General features: G+C 37.5%; 1 protein-coding gene across 3 annotated transcripts in view; it reads left to right on the top strand.

Annotated features, from left to right (window-relative positions):
* The first annotated feature begins 5,506 nt into the window (after nt 1-5,506).
* Nucleotides 5,507-17,448, top strand: part of LOC150075440 (transmembrane and coiled-coil domains protein 2-like) — a 155,949-nt gene continuing 144,007 nt past the window's right edge. For 2 of the 3 annotated variants that reach the window (XM_090389308.1, XM_090389305.1), the window contains exon 1: nt 14,517-14,677. In XM_090389308.1, the coding sequence (XP_090245434.1) occupies nt 14,676-14,677 (2 nt within the window). In that variant the 5' untranslated portion in view covers nt 14,517-14,675. Of the gene's footprint in view, nt 5,618-14,516; nt 14,678-17,448 lie in introns of those variants that run through there. The other variant, XM_090389306.1, reaches the window with a different exon arrangement.

The following is a 17,448-nucleotide window of genomic DNA, read 5'->3' as shown; positions in this document are numbered from 1 at the left end:
TTTGAGCAATACCTCAAATTCATCAAATTTATTTACTAAACTCCTAGCATTGGTGTACACGCAAGTATACCTGCACCTGTTTCTATTCTTAGCTACCCTAACACAATCCATGTGTTTACTTGTACCGCAATGGCTCCCAGCAGTCTCTGAAATATCATGCATCTTGTTTTTCAGGCTTCTGCTCATTCTAATAGAAGCAGTGCAAGAATCTCTTTCACCTCTGCCAGTGGCTACTGTCAATCTATTGGTCTTTGTCTCCCCCCAAGCTAGCAGTTTTCCGACCCACCTAACACTGCCTCGATAGCATCAGCAAATATTCTTGCACCCTTTCTATTTAAGTGTATCCCATCCCTGTAGAAGCAATCTCTCCTGTTAACAAGTACAGTCCAAGCTGAAAAAAATTCTACCCCTTGAGCCTTGCACAATCTTTCCAGGGCCGAATTGATCGACAAGGCTCTCATCATATACTCCCTCCTATCGTGTCTGGGCAGAATTGCAGACACTTTCAAATTCAACCCTAATTCTCTGCTTTTGTTCAACAGTGACCTGTACTTGTTAAGTAATTCTGCCGGTCGCCTACTCTTAATATCGTTAGTGCCAACGTGTACAACTATATCACCTTTTGTGCCCTTAAAAGATCATATTCGCTCTACAACGTCATCAACCTTTGCCCCTGGCAGACATACCCTGGTCCTGCCAGGGTATGTCCTGACATGGGTGGATTAGTACAATGTTGAGTCAGTTTGGTGTGACATAAACACTGGGAAAGGGAAAATGAGGGTAGGAGTGTGTTATAGCACTAATGAATCTGATGAGTATAATGAGCAATTGTGCAGAGAAATCTAGTGGACCGTTAAATCAGCATTAGCATTAGTAGAGGCATTTGATGCAAGAAAGCAAGCTGATGCAGCATCAGCAAAAAAAAAAAAAAAAAACCACTTCCAATTCACCCCTCTGTTCGCTCAAAATACCTGTCCAGCTGAGCCTTAAACTTATTTAGGCTATCAACTTCCACGACAAGGGATGGAAATCTGTTCCACCAACCAACCAACCACCCGCTGGCTAAAGGCAAATTTCCGCACGTCTATCCTACATCTGTCTTTCCTCAATTTGAATTTATGCCCTCTCAGGTGATTATTCTGAGCGAGAGGAAGAATCCCATCAGCATTGAGCATGCTCAAACCATTCATGGCTTTATACACCTCTATCAGATCACTTCGCTGGTGCCTAGTCTCCAGACACTGTAATTTGCAAAACTTAAGCCTTTCTTCGTAAGAGCACCCCTTTGTTCCATTCACTAATCTTGTTGCCCTTCTCTGTACTCGTTCCAGCAGCTCTACATCCTTCTTGAAATGAGCATATCTTGTAATGAAGGATTTTAACCTATTGGAACATGTGGGTTGGTCACTTGCACGCTAGAAGACTTTTGTGGATTTATTGGAGAAGTGTTTTCTACAGCAACATGTTCGAGGAGCAACCAGAGGGAGTAACACTCTTGACACTGCTTGATTATCAGCAGTGATTATTCATGCATTAAGAATTTGAAGATAAAGGAATCAATAGGTGACAGTGATCATAGTGTACTGATGTTGAATTTACTTAAAGATGTAACTACTATCAAGGTAAAGGGAAGGTTTTTGTTTTCGTAAAGGTGACTACAGTGGTCTCAGACAGTTTTTAAATTCCATACAGTGTTATCAACTGATGATGTTAAAAACAGCGAATTCTAAATGGGAAGCCTTCAAGGAATTATTCATGAACGCTACTAGGCTTTTCATGCCAACTAAGAAATACTGTTTAAGAAGTGCCTGATGGTAAGATTTATTCCTAAATGGATGTCAGATGAACTAATGAGGCTCGTGGTAGAGAAGAAAAATTGCATGGGATGCATATAAATTAGCAGGTGACATAGAAGCCTATGGCAGATATAAGCTAGACTGTAGTCAAGTCACAAAGGAGGTTAGGCAAGCGAATGCTAGTTACGAGAAATACATGCTTGACAATGGATGCAAAGAAAAACAACAAAGACTGCTTTACTTATGTAAACTCTAGAAGTAAAATAAAAAGAGGAGTTTACCTCAACATAGTACGTAGAACGATTTTCGTTAGATTCTTTTAATTGCGTTAATTTGATTTTGAATTGTTTTAAATTTATTTGAATTGTGTTAAATTGATTATTTAATTATTTATAATTTACTCTAATGTACCGGTAAGTTGTCATTTTTTTCGTTTTTTCCGTTTTAATTTCTGGAGGGTATCATACGGAAGTGTTCTACGTACTATATTGAGGTAAACTCCTCTTATTATTTTACTAATATTATTATCAACGTAGAACATATTGAGTATTACAGCTCTGATTCTTACTATGTAAACTCTAGAAGGAATTGGATGAATCAAATTGGACAACTTGATATTGATGGTTCGTCTGTTCATGATCCTGCTCAGATAGCTGACAAACTGAATGAGTATTTTACATCTACATTCACACATGAGGAATTCCGTAAGGAAGTGGAGGACAGAAGTTTACTAAACTCTAAGAGGAAGCTAAATGATTTTGTAATAACGGAGAGCAAAGTGGAGGAGGAACTGTTGAAGTTAAACTTAAAAAAAAAGGCTCCTGTGGTGGATGGAATCTATCCAGTTATATTGAAGGAAGCAGCAAGGGGAGTAAGCAAACCCTTAGCCATAATTATGAGAGCATCCTTAGATTCAGGGGAGGTCCCCATTGACTATTGGTACCCATTGACTTTTGCCAATTGGGGATACATTTGCACATTGATGTGTAAATGTATCCCTAATTGACAAAAGGGGTTCAAAGGGCAATTTTTTGCATCCAGCTCAAAGGAACTGAATGCAAAAAATAATTTTGATATCGTATACTTGGATTTCAGTAAAGCTTTTGATACTGTTGCACTTGGAAGACTGCTGTACAAATTGTACGGTATTGCATTAACGGGAAGTTGCTGTAATGGATAAAAGGATGGTTGAGTCAGAGACGGCAGAGAGTGGTAATAAATGGACACTTCTCTACATGGACTGATGTTGTTAGTGGAGTCCCCCCAGGGTTTGTAGCTGGACCCATTGTTGTTTTGTGTATTTTTTGAATGATATTGATGAAGGTATAACAGGCTTAACGTCCAAGTTTGCAGATGATACAAAGGTTAGCAGAGTTATTAATGACAGTGAAGACAGTACGCTACTGCAACAGGATCTAGAAGTTCGGCAGATTGGCTGAGAAGTGGCAACAGTAGTTTAATATTGACAAATGCAAAGTACTGCACATGGGTAGCAGTAACCCAAGAGAAACGTACCAACTGTGTGGTTCTACACTCAGGGAGGTGGAGAATGAAAATACCTGGGGGTAATTGTGCAGTCAGATATGAAGTTCTCTGAGCAATACAGACGGGCTACCAGAGCAGGTAATGGAGTTTTGTCAATGATATATAGGAATTTTGCTAGCAAAGATAAGGAGGCGATTATCCCCTTGTATAGGGCAATGGTTATGCCACACCATGAGTGCTGCGTACAGGTCTGGGGGTTTCATTTTATCAAGTGTTGCTAGTACGAGAACAGAGTTGAGGAACAAGATTGGTGAGAGGAACGAAACGGTGCCCTTATGAAGAGAGGTTTAAGTCCTGCAAGTTGCAGCATGTGGAGACTAGGCACCTGCGAGGTGATCTGATTAAGGTGTATAAACCCTTGAACTGTTTGAGCAGGCTCAATGCTGTTGGGATTCTGCTGCTTGCTCAGATTAGGAACCTGAGGGGCATTTCCTCAAATTGAGGAAAAACTGTTGTTGAAAAGATTTGGGGAAGTTTGCCTTTAGCCACCAGGAAGTTGATTGGGAACAGACGTCCATCTGTTGTTGTGGTAGTTGATAGCTGAAATAAATTCACGGTTTAACTAGACAAACATTTGGAGTGACCAGATGGGTTAAATGGGAAGGGTTTTTTTTTTATTTTTTTATTTTTATGGATGATGCTTTATGAGCTTGCGTTCTCACATCATATTCCTCAACTAATGCTAATGCTAATATCCCAATTTGTGTGCTTGGTTGCAATGCGGATGGAGTCATTCTGTAGTCTGTATCGTGAAGTTTGATTATTGGTGACATTGTAGTTATGACCTTGTCACTGGTTGAAAGTGTTCTCGAACAGTCCAGTCAGTTTTGATATGGGCCAATTGAGAAAGATGTTACCGTGATATCAATATTCGACTGACACATAGAGAGAGAACGTGATTGGTTGATTGTTGAATAGTACCAAGTTGTAGAAGAGAGGAAATTCCTTAGCAAGGGAACCCCTTTTTTACGTGGTTGTACTATGCCAAAGAGATGTCACTTTAGTGTCATCTGCAATTATTACCTTTGATTTGCCTAGAAGCTGCATAGCACAGTCAGCTTGGTCAGATGTGATGCGATGTCATCAGAGAATTGAAAGTAGTCTGAAAGGATTGAGATTTTACCTTATTAGCCCTCCAAGGTGGCAGCAGCCAGACGATGTCTGAATTCCTAATGACAATAGCAGCGTAGTAGTTCCCATGAGAGTTCTGTATCTTTCAGAAGGTATATGGATAGCCGATCACCATGCCACCAGAGCAGTACGGTTCCAGAAGAATGATGTTGATGTGTTTTAACACCAAAGCAATTTAGGCTACATGGCTTCAGCATATTGTACCAAACAGTGTCAAATCTGCTTTTCCGCCAAGTGCGCATCGCCGGGTACTCGACTGCTTGGTATAGTTAGAGAGGGGAAAATTTATGGGTATTTTTTTTCAAGCTGCAGCTGAGTTAGTCAGTCTCAGTCGAGCTTAGGAAGGAGTCTCTCCTCCCTGAAACTGGTTGATGAGGTAGTTCTCGGGTGGTCCTAATTTGGCACTTTTTTTTTTTCTAAAGTGTGTTTACTGGCCGAGTTGCATGTTGTGCGGGTTGAAAAATGCGAAATATCTCACAAGGAAAACACTGTTCCTTCCTTCCTTCTTTTGGGATCGGCTAACTACGGTTGATCAAAGATACCTTTAGAAATTCTTCCATTCTTATATGAGAATCGAACCAGGACCATTCTAGGATTATACATGCCTGCGTTCACATCTAAAAATACGTAGTTTTAAAAATGTGCCGAAAGCTTATTATTACGAAAGCAAATTTTGCGTGTTGATCAGGCTGTCTCCGGCCGTACGAATGGCCCTGAATCGAACCAAGCCTTACGAATTAGTCTCAATTCTTCTGGTTGCGTCGCTGTTTTGAACGAATCTTTCAGTTTCTCTTAATACAAACATGCAGAAAAATATTTTAAAAAGCGTCAGGAATTTATCTGTTTATTATACTTCCTACTAAATGTTATTTTTTCGAAAGGAATGTTTAATTACGATTTTTTTTAATGTGTCAGATCTTTAAATGTTTTGAAGATAACTCATTGAAACGTGTGGGATGTTTCTTTTCTCTTTTTATTTCGTATTAGCAACAACAATTTCTCAGACGGCGTAGATAGGAAAGTAATGGCTGATGCCGTAGGAAGTTGTGTTTCCAATATCAAATTTTTTTTCTGGTTTAGAACACCGTTTAAAACAAGCATAATAAACTGATGTAGAAGGTTTCTTGTTTGCAATAACAGTTGCAGTAAGTAACGTGATTTTAGTAGAAAGTATTGGCCACAGTAAGAGTTAATTAGAATGAAGTACCAAAATCTATACTCGAAATAACAGCGAATTTTTTCATATATCACATTTTCGTTGATTGATTTTACATTTCTTTTGGGATGGAAATGAATTATTTATCTATTTAATTAATTTGTTAACTTCTCAAAATTTAGAATATAAATTTGCGAAGAAGATTTGATCTCGCCAGTCATTTCACAACGTTCCCTCTATGGTGGTATAGTGGTTATTCGCTTCCATCCTCTTTGGCAAGGTTCGGGTTCGATTTCCTGCATTTGATGACGAATTAAAAACCCTTCCGGTTTAAAGTCGTCATCAGCCATGGAATCGTGATATTTTCCGCGCTCTTTCTGTTGGTGTGAAGAAAAGGCAGTGTCATACATACAATTTTTATTAGTATGCTTACGAATCACGTCAGTAATTGCCAGAAATGAGAAATAAAAACATGTCTGTAGCAATATCTTCATGGCACCCAACATGTTAAACCACAATGGAAATACACTATTTTCGAAAGCATACAACCTATTCTTTTCTGATCTTTGGCATTTGTCCAGATTTTCTTTAAAATGCCTTTGACAAATTTAGTGTGCTTTTGACAGTTTTGGTGGTGGATACGCCTCCGTAGCCGAGTGGTCAGGAGTGGGAGTGCAGTAGCACACGCTCTTTGAGTAGACCAGGGTTCAAGCCCCTGACTGCTGAATACGGTCGATCTGCCAACCCGCACTGGATTTTCGAAAGCATACAACCTATTCTTCTCTGATCTTTGGCATTTGTCCAGATTTTCTTTAAAATGCCTTTGACAAATTTAGTGTGCTTTTGACAGTTTTGGTGGTGGATACGCCTCCGTAGCCGAGTGGTCAGGAGTGGGAGTGCAGTAGCACACGCTCTTTGAGTAGACCAGGGTTCAAGCCCCTGACTGCTGAATACGGTCGATCTGCCAACCCGCACTGGACCAGCGTGGCAGATTATGGTCCATTTCCCTCAGCATGAATTGTTGAGGAGGCTTCCATCTTGCAGTGGGTTGATAATGGCTGCACTTTACCTGTTTACCACAACCTGCAAAGTTTACACATTTGCCTGTATCAATTAGTGATATATTGATATCAGTGCTGGCCACAAGCATGTTCATCTGGTTCTGTCAAACAGGGCCCCCACTCTCAAATGGTCAAAACAATATATTATTTATTAATGTATTAAATATTATTTGTATTTAAAATTTTTGTACAGTATAATATAAAATTATTTAATTATTTCTTAGTTACTGTGAAATTTGAAAAATTAAAAAATCACTATTACAAAAACACTCCATATAAGTTTTGCACAGGACCCCAGGGCCCGCATGTAATTCTCGAACAGGCCCCGCAAATTTTGGGGCCAGCTCTGATTGATATACACTGTAACAATGAAATAATAAACAAAATTTGGAAATGTTTATTAAAAATTTAATAAGAAATTGTTCAAAAAGTTTTGAATCTTATCAGGAAGTGACATTATCGTTTTTATTCTTAATGTTGAATAACAGTAATAACCAAGATGTTTTATTCTTAGTGAGAATTTTGAAAAGTAATCTTATACAAAGGTTGCCACCATTCATGACAGTATAATGATGAACTATCAGTCATTTGGAGGAGCCTTGGTTTAAATACTATGATAAGCCGGAGGGATTCTAAAGGGCTGTAGCTAGCTAATATCAGTTGGAGGATAGAGTTTCGCAATGAGGTATTCTGGTATATTCAGCCCTTACAACATATAAATTGTCAAGGAATGTCAATATAAAGGTCATATAAATTGTCAAGGAATTGTAAATATAAAGGTCAGGGAATGACCACTGCATATCCTCGGAGCACTATGGCATTAGTTGCTAATGCTTTTAAAAACTAAATAACAACAACAATAGTAAGACTTTGTGGATTTATTGGATGATTTTTTTCTGCAGCAGCATGTTCGAGAGCCAACCAGAGATGATAATACTCTTGATCTGGTTATCAGCAGTGATCATTCGTGTATTAAGAATTTGCAGATAAAGGAACCACTAGGTGACAGTGATCACAGTGTACTGAGGTGGGATTTACTTAAAGATATAATTACCATCAGGGGTAAAGGAAAGGGTTTTTGCTTCCGTAAAGGTGAGTACAGCAGTCTCAGACAGTTTTTAAATTCTGTATAGTGAGATCAATTGATGATGTTACCAATAGCAAATTCTAAGTGGGAAGCATTCAAGGAATTAATCGTGGAAGCTACTAAAAGTTTCATACCTATTAAGAAATATTGTTCAAGGTTTAGGTCTAAATGGTTATCAAATGAACTAATGAGACTAATGACAGAGAAAAAAAATGCATCGGATGCATATAAATTTTCAGGCGACACAGAAGCCTATTTCATATATAAGCTAGTCTGTAATCAAGTCACAAAGGAGGTTAGGCAAGCGAAGGCAGATTACAGGAAATCTTTGGCAAAGGATGCTAAGAAAAACAGCAAGGATTTCTTTACTTATATAAATTCTAAAATAAAGGGGATGAATCTGATTTGTTCATTTGATATCAGTGGTTCGACTGTTGATGATACTGCTCAGATAGCAAACAAGCTGAATGAGTATTTTGCATCTACATTCACACATGAGGAGTTATTAAGGTTTGAAAATGCCAGAAGGTTATCAATTTGTAGCAGAGTGCTTAATGATTTTGTAATAACTGAGAGCAAAGTGGAGGAGTACTTGTTGAAGTTAAACATAAGAAAGGCACCTGGGGTGAATGGAATCTATCCAGTTATATTAAAGGAGGTGGCAAAGGAAGTAAGCAAACCCTTCACCATAATTATGAGAGCTTCCTTGAACTCAGGGGATATACCCATAGGCTAGAGATGTGCAAATGTAACCCCAATTCACAAAGGAGAATCGAAGAGTGATACAAATAATTATAGACCAGTTAGTTTAACTTCTGTTCTGGGTAAAATAATGGTGTCACTGTTAAAGATGCATTGCAGGATCGTCTAGACAAGACTGCAGCAATAATTTAGACACAGCATGGGTTTGTTAAGGGAAAGTCTTGTCTGACAAATTTGATTGGTTATTATGATTTAGTTGTTTTTCTTAGTTGGTATTACATACCAACTAAGAAATATTGTTCAAGGTTTAGGCCTAAGTGGATGTCAGATGAACTAATGAGACATATGGCAGAGAAGAAAATGCATGGGATACATACAAATTAACACGTGACACAGAAGCCTATGATAGATACAAGTTGATCTGTAACCAAGTTACAAAGGAGGTTAGGCAGGCGAAGGCAGATTACGAGAAATCTTTGGCAAGGGATGCAAAGAAAAACAGCAAAGAGTTCTTTACTTATGTAAACTCTAGAAGGAAGGGGATGAATCAGATTGGTCCACTTGATATCGATGGGTCAACTGTTGATGGTCCTGCTCAGGTAGCTAACAAACTAAATGAATATTTTGCATCGACATTCACACATGAGGAGTTATTCAGCGAGGGGAATGCCAGAGGTGTATTTAACTCTGGCAGTAAGCTAGAGAATCTTGTAATAACCAAGAGTAAAATGGAGGAGAAATTGTTGAAGATAAATACAAGAAAGGCACCTGGGGTGGATGGGAACTATCCAGTTATATTAAAGGAGGCAGCAAAACCTTAGCCATAATTATGAGAGCTTCCTTGGACTCAGGGGAAGTACCCATGGACTGGAGATGTGCAAATTTCACCCCAATTCACAAAGGAGGATCAAAGGGCGACACAAGTAATTATAGACCTGTTAGTTTAACTTCTGTTCCGGGAAAATTAATGGAGGCACTGGTTAAAGAAGCACTGCAGGATCATCTAGACAAGACTTCAGTTATAGCTCAGACACAGCATGGTTTTGTTACGGGGAAGTCTTGCCTGACCAATTTGATTGGATACTATGATGCAGTCACAAAAGAACTGGATGTAGGGAATAACTTTGATATTATATACTTGGATCTTAGAAAGGCTTTTGATACTGTTGCACATGGAAGACTGCTGCACAAATTGGAGCAGTGTGGCATTGGAGGCAAATTGCTGCTATGGATAAAGGGGTGGTTGAGGGGGAGAAGACAGAGAGTGCTAATCAATGGACACTGCTCATCGTGGACTAATGTTATTAGTGGAGTCCCTCAGGGTTCAGTATTGGGTCCATTATTGTTTTCTGTATTTATAAATGATATTGATGATGGTATATCAAGCTTAATGTCCAAGTTTGCAGACGATATGAAGGTTGGCAGGGTTGTCAAGGACACTACTGACACTATGTTACTGCAACAGGATCTGGAAAGGTTGAGCAGATGGGCTGAGAGGTGGCAAATGAAGTTTAACATTGACAAATGTAAAGTACTACATATGGGAAACAGCAACCCCAGAGCAACGTATCAACTCTGTGGTACTACACTGACAGTGGTAGAGAATGAAAGGGACCTGGGGGTGGTTGTGCAGGCAGATATGAAGTTTTCTGAGCAGTGCAGACGGGCTGCAAGAGTAGCTCATGGTGTATTGTCGATGATATATAGGAATTTTTCTAGCAGGGATAAGGAGGTGATTATTCCCTTGTATAAGGCAATGGTCTGGCCACACCTAGAGTACTGTATACATGTCTGGAGGCCTCATTTCAAGAAGGATGTAGAGATGCTGCAACGAGTACAGAGAAGGGCAACAAGATTAGTGAATGGAACAAAGGGGCTCTTACGAAGAAAGGCTTAAGGTTTGCAAATTACAGTGTCTGGAGACTAGGCACCAGCGAGGTGATCTGATAGAGGTGTATAATGCCTTGATTGGTTTGAGCATGCTCAAGGCTGATGGAATTCTTCCTCTTGCTCAGAATAATCACCTGAGAGGGCATAAATTCAAATTGAGGAAAGACAGATGTAGGATAGATGTGCGGAAGTCTGCCTTTAGCCAGCGGGTGGTTGGTTGGTGGAACAGACTTCCATCCCTTGTCGTGGAGGTTGATAGCCTGAATAAGTTTAAGGCTCAGCTGGACAGGTATTTTGAACGAACAGAGGGGTGAAGTGGAAGTGGTTACTTTTTATTTATTTATTATTTTTTTTTTTTTGGCTGATGCTGCATAAGCTTGCTTTCTTGCATCAAATGCCTCTACTAATGCTAATGATGTGGTTACAAAGGAACTGGATGCAAAAAAAAAATTCTGATATCATATACTTGGATTTCAGGAAAGCTTTTGACACTGTTGTGCATGGAAGACTACTGTACAAATTGGTGCAGAATGGTATTAAGCTTAAATTGCTACAATGTATAAAATAATGATTGAGTGGGAGAAGACAGAGGGTGGTAATCAATGGGTGCTACTCTTCGTGGATTAATGTTATTAGTGGAGACCCACAGGGTTCGGTGTTGGGTCCACTGTTGTTTTGTATATTTATCAATGATATTGATGAAGGTATATCAGGCTTAGTTTTGAAGTTTGCAGATGATACAAAGGTTGGCAGGCTTGTTAATGATGGTAATGGCAGTGTGCTACTGCAACAGGATCTAGAAAATATGGGCAGATGGACTGAGAAGTGGCAACTGAAGTTTAACCTTGACAAATGCAAAATACTGGATATGGGTAGAAGTAACCCCAGAGAAATGTACCAACTGTGTGGTACTACACTTAAAGTGGTAGAAAATGAAAAAGACCTGGGAGTAATTGTGCAGTCAGATATGAAGTTTTCTGAGGAATGCAGACAGGTTGCCAGAGCAGGTCATGGGGTTTTGTCAATGATATATAGGAATTTTGCTAGCAGGGAAAAGGAGGTGATTGTCCCTCTATAAGGGAATGGTCAGGTCACACCTTGAGTACTGCGTACAGGTCTGGAGGCATCATTTTAGGAAGGATAGATTTGCTTGAGCATGTACAGAGAAGGGCAACAAGATTGGTGAGGGGAATGAAGGGATCCTCTTACCAAGAGAAGCTTAAATTCTGCAAATTGCAGTGGCTGGAGACTAGGCACCTGCGAGATGATCTGATTGAGGTGTATAAGGCCTTGAATGGGTTGAGCACGCTGAATTCTTCACTTGTTCAGATTACAAACCTAAGGGGGCATAAATTGAAATTAAGGAAAGACAGATGTAGAATAGATGTGTGGAAATTCGCCTTTAGCCAGCGTGTGGTTAATTGCTAGAACAAACTTCCATCTCATCTGTCGTTGTGGAAGTTGATAGGTTAAATAAATTTAAGGAGGAACTGGACAAGCATCTAGAGGGATTTGTTTTGGAAATTTTTTTTTTTTTTTTTTTTGGCTGATGCTGCATAAGCTCATACACTTGCTTTCTTGCATCAAATGCTACTACTATAACACAGAGCTAGACTGAAGTTTCACAAGACCTTTTGTTAAAAAAAATAGTATATTAAAAAAACAGTAATTAAATGAATAATTATTTTTTTTTCCAAAGCATATGTATCTTAATTTTTATGACTGCAAGACCCGTGTGTATAAATAAACATTTCTTTGCACCAAATTTTTTATGACATCTGAGAAATCCATTTCTCTTTACAATTCAAGTTTCTGTCGTTAATACAGAGTGTGCTGGCAGCTATTCCTGATTGATCAGTGAATGCAAATTATCTTTAATCAGCTTTTTGAAAATTTAGTTTAACTGAAGCAACAATTACTAAAGTTGTTAGCTTTAACTTAACCCTTAATTGTGCTGGAGGCTGTCAGACTCTACAGTCTGCTTTTTTTTGCTTGTAATTTTAAGTGTTAGCCACATAGTATTGGGTATCTGAGTTTTCTTCTTAGTACCAAAGCTTGAGCTGTCAGTGTGCTTTAAAGTGTTTATTTGGCTCTTGTTAGAAGCAGTATTGGGTCCACCGAAATGTCAATCTGAGATTTTATATAAATGTATTTTTCAGAGACCCCCCCTCCCCCAGAAAGTAAGAGTACTTTATTTTTCAATAAATATTTTTGACAAATAAAAGAAAAGTTTTTTTTTTTATTGTGGCTAGTAGTAGCCCTTGTCTGATAGTGAAATTTTCCACATTCTGGAAGGGCCCTTTCTATATGACAGCATCAATAAAAGATTATATATTTTTTGAAGATAAATTGTGTTCTTATTCATTTATTGAAGATGTCCAAAAATATAATTTATATATTGAAGAAAAATGCAAGTGTTAATCAATTAAGACACATTTGATTTGATATGTGCCTGACACGTCTCAGCTGGCAGGAAAAATGGGTGTCTCTCCTACCAGCTGAAAATATTTAAACCCCACACACTGGGTGTGCTAATTCATAACAAGAGCTGCTTCAGTTTTGTTTGCTCTTTGTTAGAGTTGTGTGTGCAATTTTTTTATGACATTGTTAATAGAAATTGCATCCAAAATGGGTCTTAGTGCACTATAACTGTCATTGCTGATGTGCCAATAAAATTCAAACCAAAGCACCGAAGATGGATCAGTATATTGTGATTCAATTTTTAATTGCAGAAAAGCAAAGAACTCCTATAAATCCATTTTGAGCCAGTGTCTAAACTTTCCATTATGCAGTGAAGGCATCCTCAGTATCCCACAACAAAAAAATGTCAATCTCAGATTTTAGTCACAAAAGTTGTGATAACTATTTTCATTTCATTGTTTATGTCAACATTACATTGGAAATATATGCTGAAACTGAACCACCCACTTTTCAACGTCAAATAAAAATGATCTGAAAAAGTGATGGAAAAGGTTGCCAATCCAATTCAGGCCATGCTTCAATTTTGCATTGGAATGTGCATAAGCACCCGAGTATATTAGGAATGTAGACTAATATCCAGATATATCCCTATATGATTTTTATGTTTTTGTTCATTGAAAAAAGCTTTAAAAGGAAATCATTTCAATTTGAATGCTGAAATCAAAACAACTAGTGAAAAATGTTTCCTCAATGGCTAAAAGAATTTTGGAAGATGGAGCATGAAGACTATTGACACAATGCAATGTATGTCTAAATGCTTAAAGTGGCTTTTTAATTTTTAAATGACTTAAATATGTTTTAATTGAACAGCCCTCATACTTGAAGATACAAACCTAGAGATGGCAAAAGGAACAAGAAATGAAATAGTTTATTTCTATTAGTGATTACACATAATTCCGGTAGTAAGCAACATTGTTGCTTGCGATTTACAGAATCAAACACTATTTTACCATGTATGAGAATTTGGTAATTGCTACTTGCATACAGTGGCATTCCCATATAAGGGATAAAGGGGCTACAGTTCCCCTCCCCATGATAAAAATAATGTGAGTTTGTTTTTTTTTACTGTTACATGATTCGTTTTTTTTACTGCTACAGTGATTCTCCAAAATTTGAAGAATGATAATTTTTTTCTGCAAGAAGAGGACAAAAACCATAATGTTGAAATTAGAATTTTCACTCTTACTTATTTTCAGTGCCAATATCTTCTTGCTTTCATGACTCTTTCTCATGGCATGACCCCCTTAGAGAATAATAGGGTTGCCAATTTAGCCATTTTGACACCAAATCTGATGTTTTTGAATGTTACCTGGTGACAGATTTTTCAGTTTTGCAACATATTAGCATTCTGGTGCCAAAAGTGCTTCGGCTACCATCATTTAATGTATTTTATATTTATTTATGCATTCATAAATAACACAATTTGCACACTGCTTTAGCCATCCCCTTTGGAAAATCTTGGGACCACCATTCCTGTATACTGGCATAAAAAACTAAATTCAAACTACCTAACAAAAAACTAACTAAAGTAATAAAAAAGATGCCAGAATAAACAAGCAAGGGCCTGCACTCACCGAGGGAAGCATAGCGGCACAGTATTCTTCAATTATTATTAGTACAACTGCTGCCTAGAAACATAAGGGAAAACCACTCACTACACCAATCTGATGGGCAAATACAGACACTCATTAAAAAAAAAAACACAAATGAAAGTTTAAGGGTACCACAGTGACCACTTCATCAAGGAAGAATTGGCCCTGAAGAAATTCCCAACACCTGCATTTCTTTCATGGCTTGCTGGACAGCAGATTATCAAAGATGCCCCAATGTAAGTAATAAAGACAAATTCAACAGAAATGTCCTTAATCTGATGGTGGATCACCTGATAGGTGACCTCAAATATAACATTAACTATTAATTAGTGATTAAAAATATGAAAATTTTTATAGCTTCTAAATTTAGACAGACTACAATCATCTCTGAAGTGATTCTTTACAGTTTTTGTAGAGTAATTGAGTGCAAGAATTGAGTGCATAGGTGATCCATCACCTTTTGCAACTGTGAGCATGGTCGGTCACCTGTAAGGTGACCCACCACAATTTGAAACAATTTGAAACTTTGTGGCAGGCCAACGACAGGTGACCTGCCACAAAGTTTCAAATTATGTTTGTTTATAGTTTAAGGTTACTTGTTTTACTCTTTCACTAATTCTTTCTCCAGTTGTTTTTGAAAGTTTTATTATTTTCACATAGTGAAGACAAGAATGTGAAACCCAATATTGTCCCAGATGGATTCTACTGTGTGAGAAGCAACATATGTAATTTAAAATTTTGAGTTCTGTGAAGCATGCCAGATTTGAGAAAAATTTTAAAATTGAAGTGAATAGAAGTATGAGAATAAACTTAAAATTTTTTATATATATATACATATATTAAATGTTACAGTGGATGAAAAAAGGTTTTCAGTTGATGAAATAGTTTCAGTTAATGAAAGGTTAAATAAGTCAGGTATGACAGATGCACCTAAAAGTACAAAGCAGCATTAAAGGATGCAAGAGGATATATTAAGTTTTGTATTAATATATTGAATAAAGTAAGCATAAATGGATGTGAAAATTACACAGAGTGCCAGAAACTAGAAGGGTGAGGATAGTAGAAAAGGAAGTGTAGTAGATATGTGAAAGATGAAGGAATGTTAATATCCTAAAAGTTATGATGAATTAAGAAAATTATGGATAATATGGAATAACTGAAAGAACTTTCAGTGTACTCTAATTAGAAATAAATATTTTAATTATGTAACTGTAGTTTTTATTTGTTTAAAATCGCATCATTACTTTTGACTAAATAATGATGCGATTTTACTTAGTTTTTCTCCAAAACAAGAATGTTCTCTTTAGTGTTATTAATCATTACTTTTCTACAAACTTTATTCAATAAATATAGACTGGAAAAATATTGTTCACTATATGCAAGAACAATAAAACATTATTTATATGGTTCTTTTGTCAAGAACATAAAAATCGACACAATTTACATGAGCAATTTATTGACTTTTAATTATTTTAACATAAATAAAATTCTGCTGTATACACCCAACTTTTTTTTTCTGTTAATCTTATCTTTTGTGGGTTTTGAAAATTAAATAATAATTAAAAATTCAGTTGAGCACCATCAATTGTATAAAAAGTAGTTTCAAAACTTTGTAAGCTTATAACTTTATCTGGTTTTAATTTAAAATAGATGAGACACTGAATGAAAGCCATGTCTCCAATTTTTTTTTGGTGTCCATAATTTCACAATTTAAAGTCAATGTTCTGGCATACCCACTCTAACATGTCAGGTATTGTATGATCAGTAGCACCTTATTCTGTTTCTTCAGTATATGTAAATTTTCCTGTTATCGGTGGATGATAATCCTGATCCTTAACAAAAGAAGAAAAATAAAGTTGGTGATGTAAGAACTGGCGATCATAGAATCAGATAGTAATAGTAATAGAGGCATGTGATGCAAGAAAGCAAGTGTATGAACTTATGTAGCATTAGCCAAAAAAAAAAATCACACAACCATTCTATATAAAAGTTTGTCCAGTTCCTCCATGAAGTTATTTAAACTATCAACTTCCACAAAGACAGATGGAAGTTTGTTCCAGCAATTAACCACCCCCTGGTTAAAGGAAAATTTCCGCACATCTATTCTACAACTGTCTTTCCTCAATTTGAATTTATGCCCCCTTAGGTTCGTAATCTGAGCAAGCAGAAGAATCCCATCAGAATTCAGTGCTCAACCCATTCAAGGCTTTATACACCTCAATCAGATCACCTCGCAGGTGCCTAGTCTCCAGCCGCTGCAATTTGCAGAATTTAAACCTCTCTTGGTAAGAGGATCCCTTCATTCCCCTCATCAACCTTGTTGCCCTTCTCTGTACATGCTCAAACAAATCTACATCCTTAGCATTAGTAGAGGCATATGATGCAAGAAAGCAAGCTTATGCAGCCAAAAAAAAAAAAAAACCACTCCCATTTCACCCCTCCATTCGTTCGAAATACCTGTCCAGCTGAGCCTTAAATTTATTTTGGCTATCAACTTCCACAACACGGGATGGAAGTCTGTTCCACCAACCAACTACCCGCTGGCTAAAGGCAAATTTCCGCACATCTATCCTACATCTGTCTTTCCTCAATTTGAATTTATGCCCTCTCAGGTGATTATTCTGAGCAAGAGGAAGAATCCCATCGGCATTGAGCATGCTCAAACCATTCAAGGCTTTATACACCTCTATCAAATCACCTCGCCGGTGCCTAGTCTCCAGACACTGTAATTTGCAAAATTTAAGCCTTTCTTTGTAACAGCAACCCTTTGTTCCATTCACTAATCTTGTTGCCCTTCTCTGTACTCGTTCCAGCAGCTCTACATCCTTCTTGAAATGAGGCATCCAGACCTGTATACAGTACTTAAGGTGTGGCCTGACCATTGCTTTATACAAGGGAATAATCACCTCCTTATCCCTGCTAGAAAAATTCCTGTATATCATTGACAAGACACCATGAGCTACTCTTGCAGCCCATCTGCACTGCTCAGAGAACTTCATATCTGCCT

The sequence above is a fragment of the Mastigoproctus giganteus genome, chromosome 14, assembly GCF_048544385.1.
Source record: "Mastigoproctus giganteus isolate SK-2022 chromosome 14, ASM4854438v1, whole genome shotgun sequence".
In the NCBI taxonomy this organism is placed as follows: Eukaryota; Metazoa; Arthropoda; class Arachnida; order Uropygi; family Thelyphonidae; genus Mastigoproctus; species Mastigoproctus giganteus.
The sequence above is the reverse complement of the archived record's forward strand: the minus strand, read 5'-3'. Positions and strand labels throughout refer to the sequence as shown.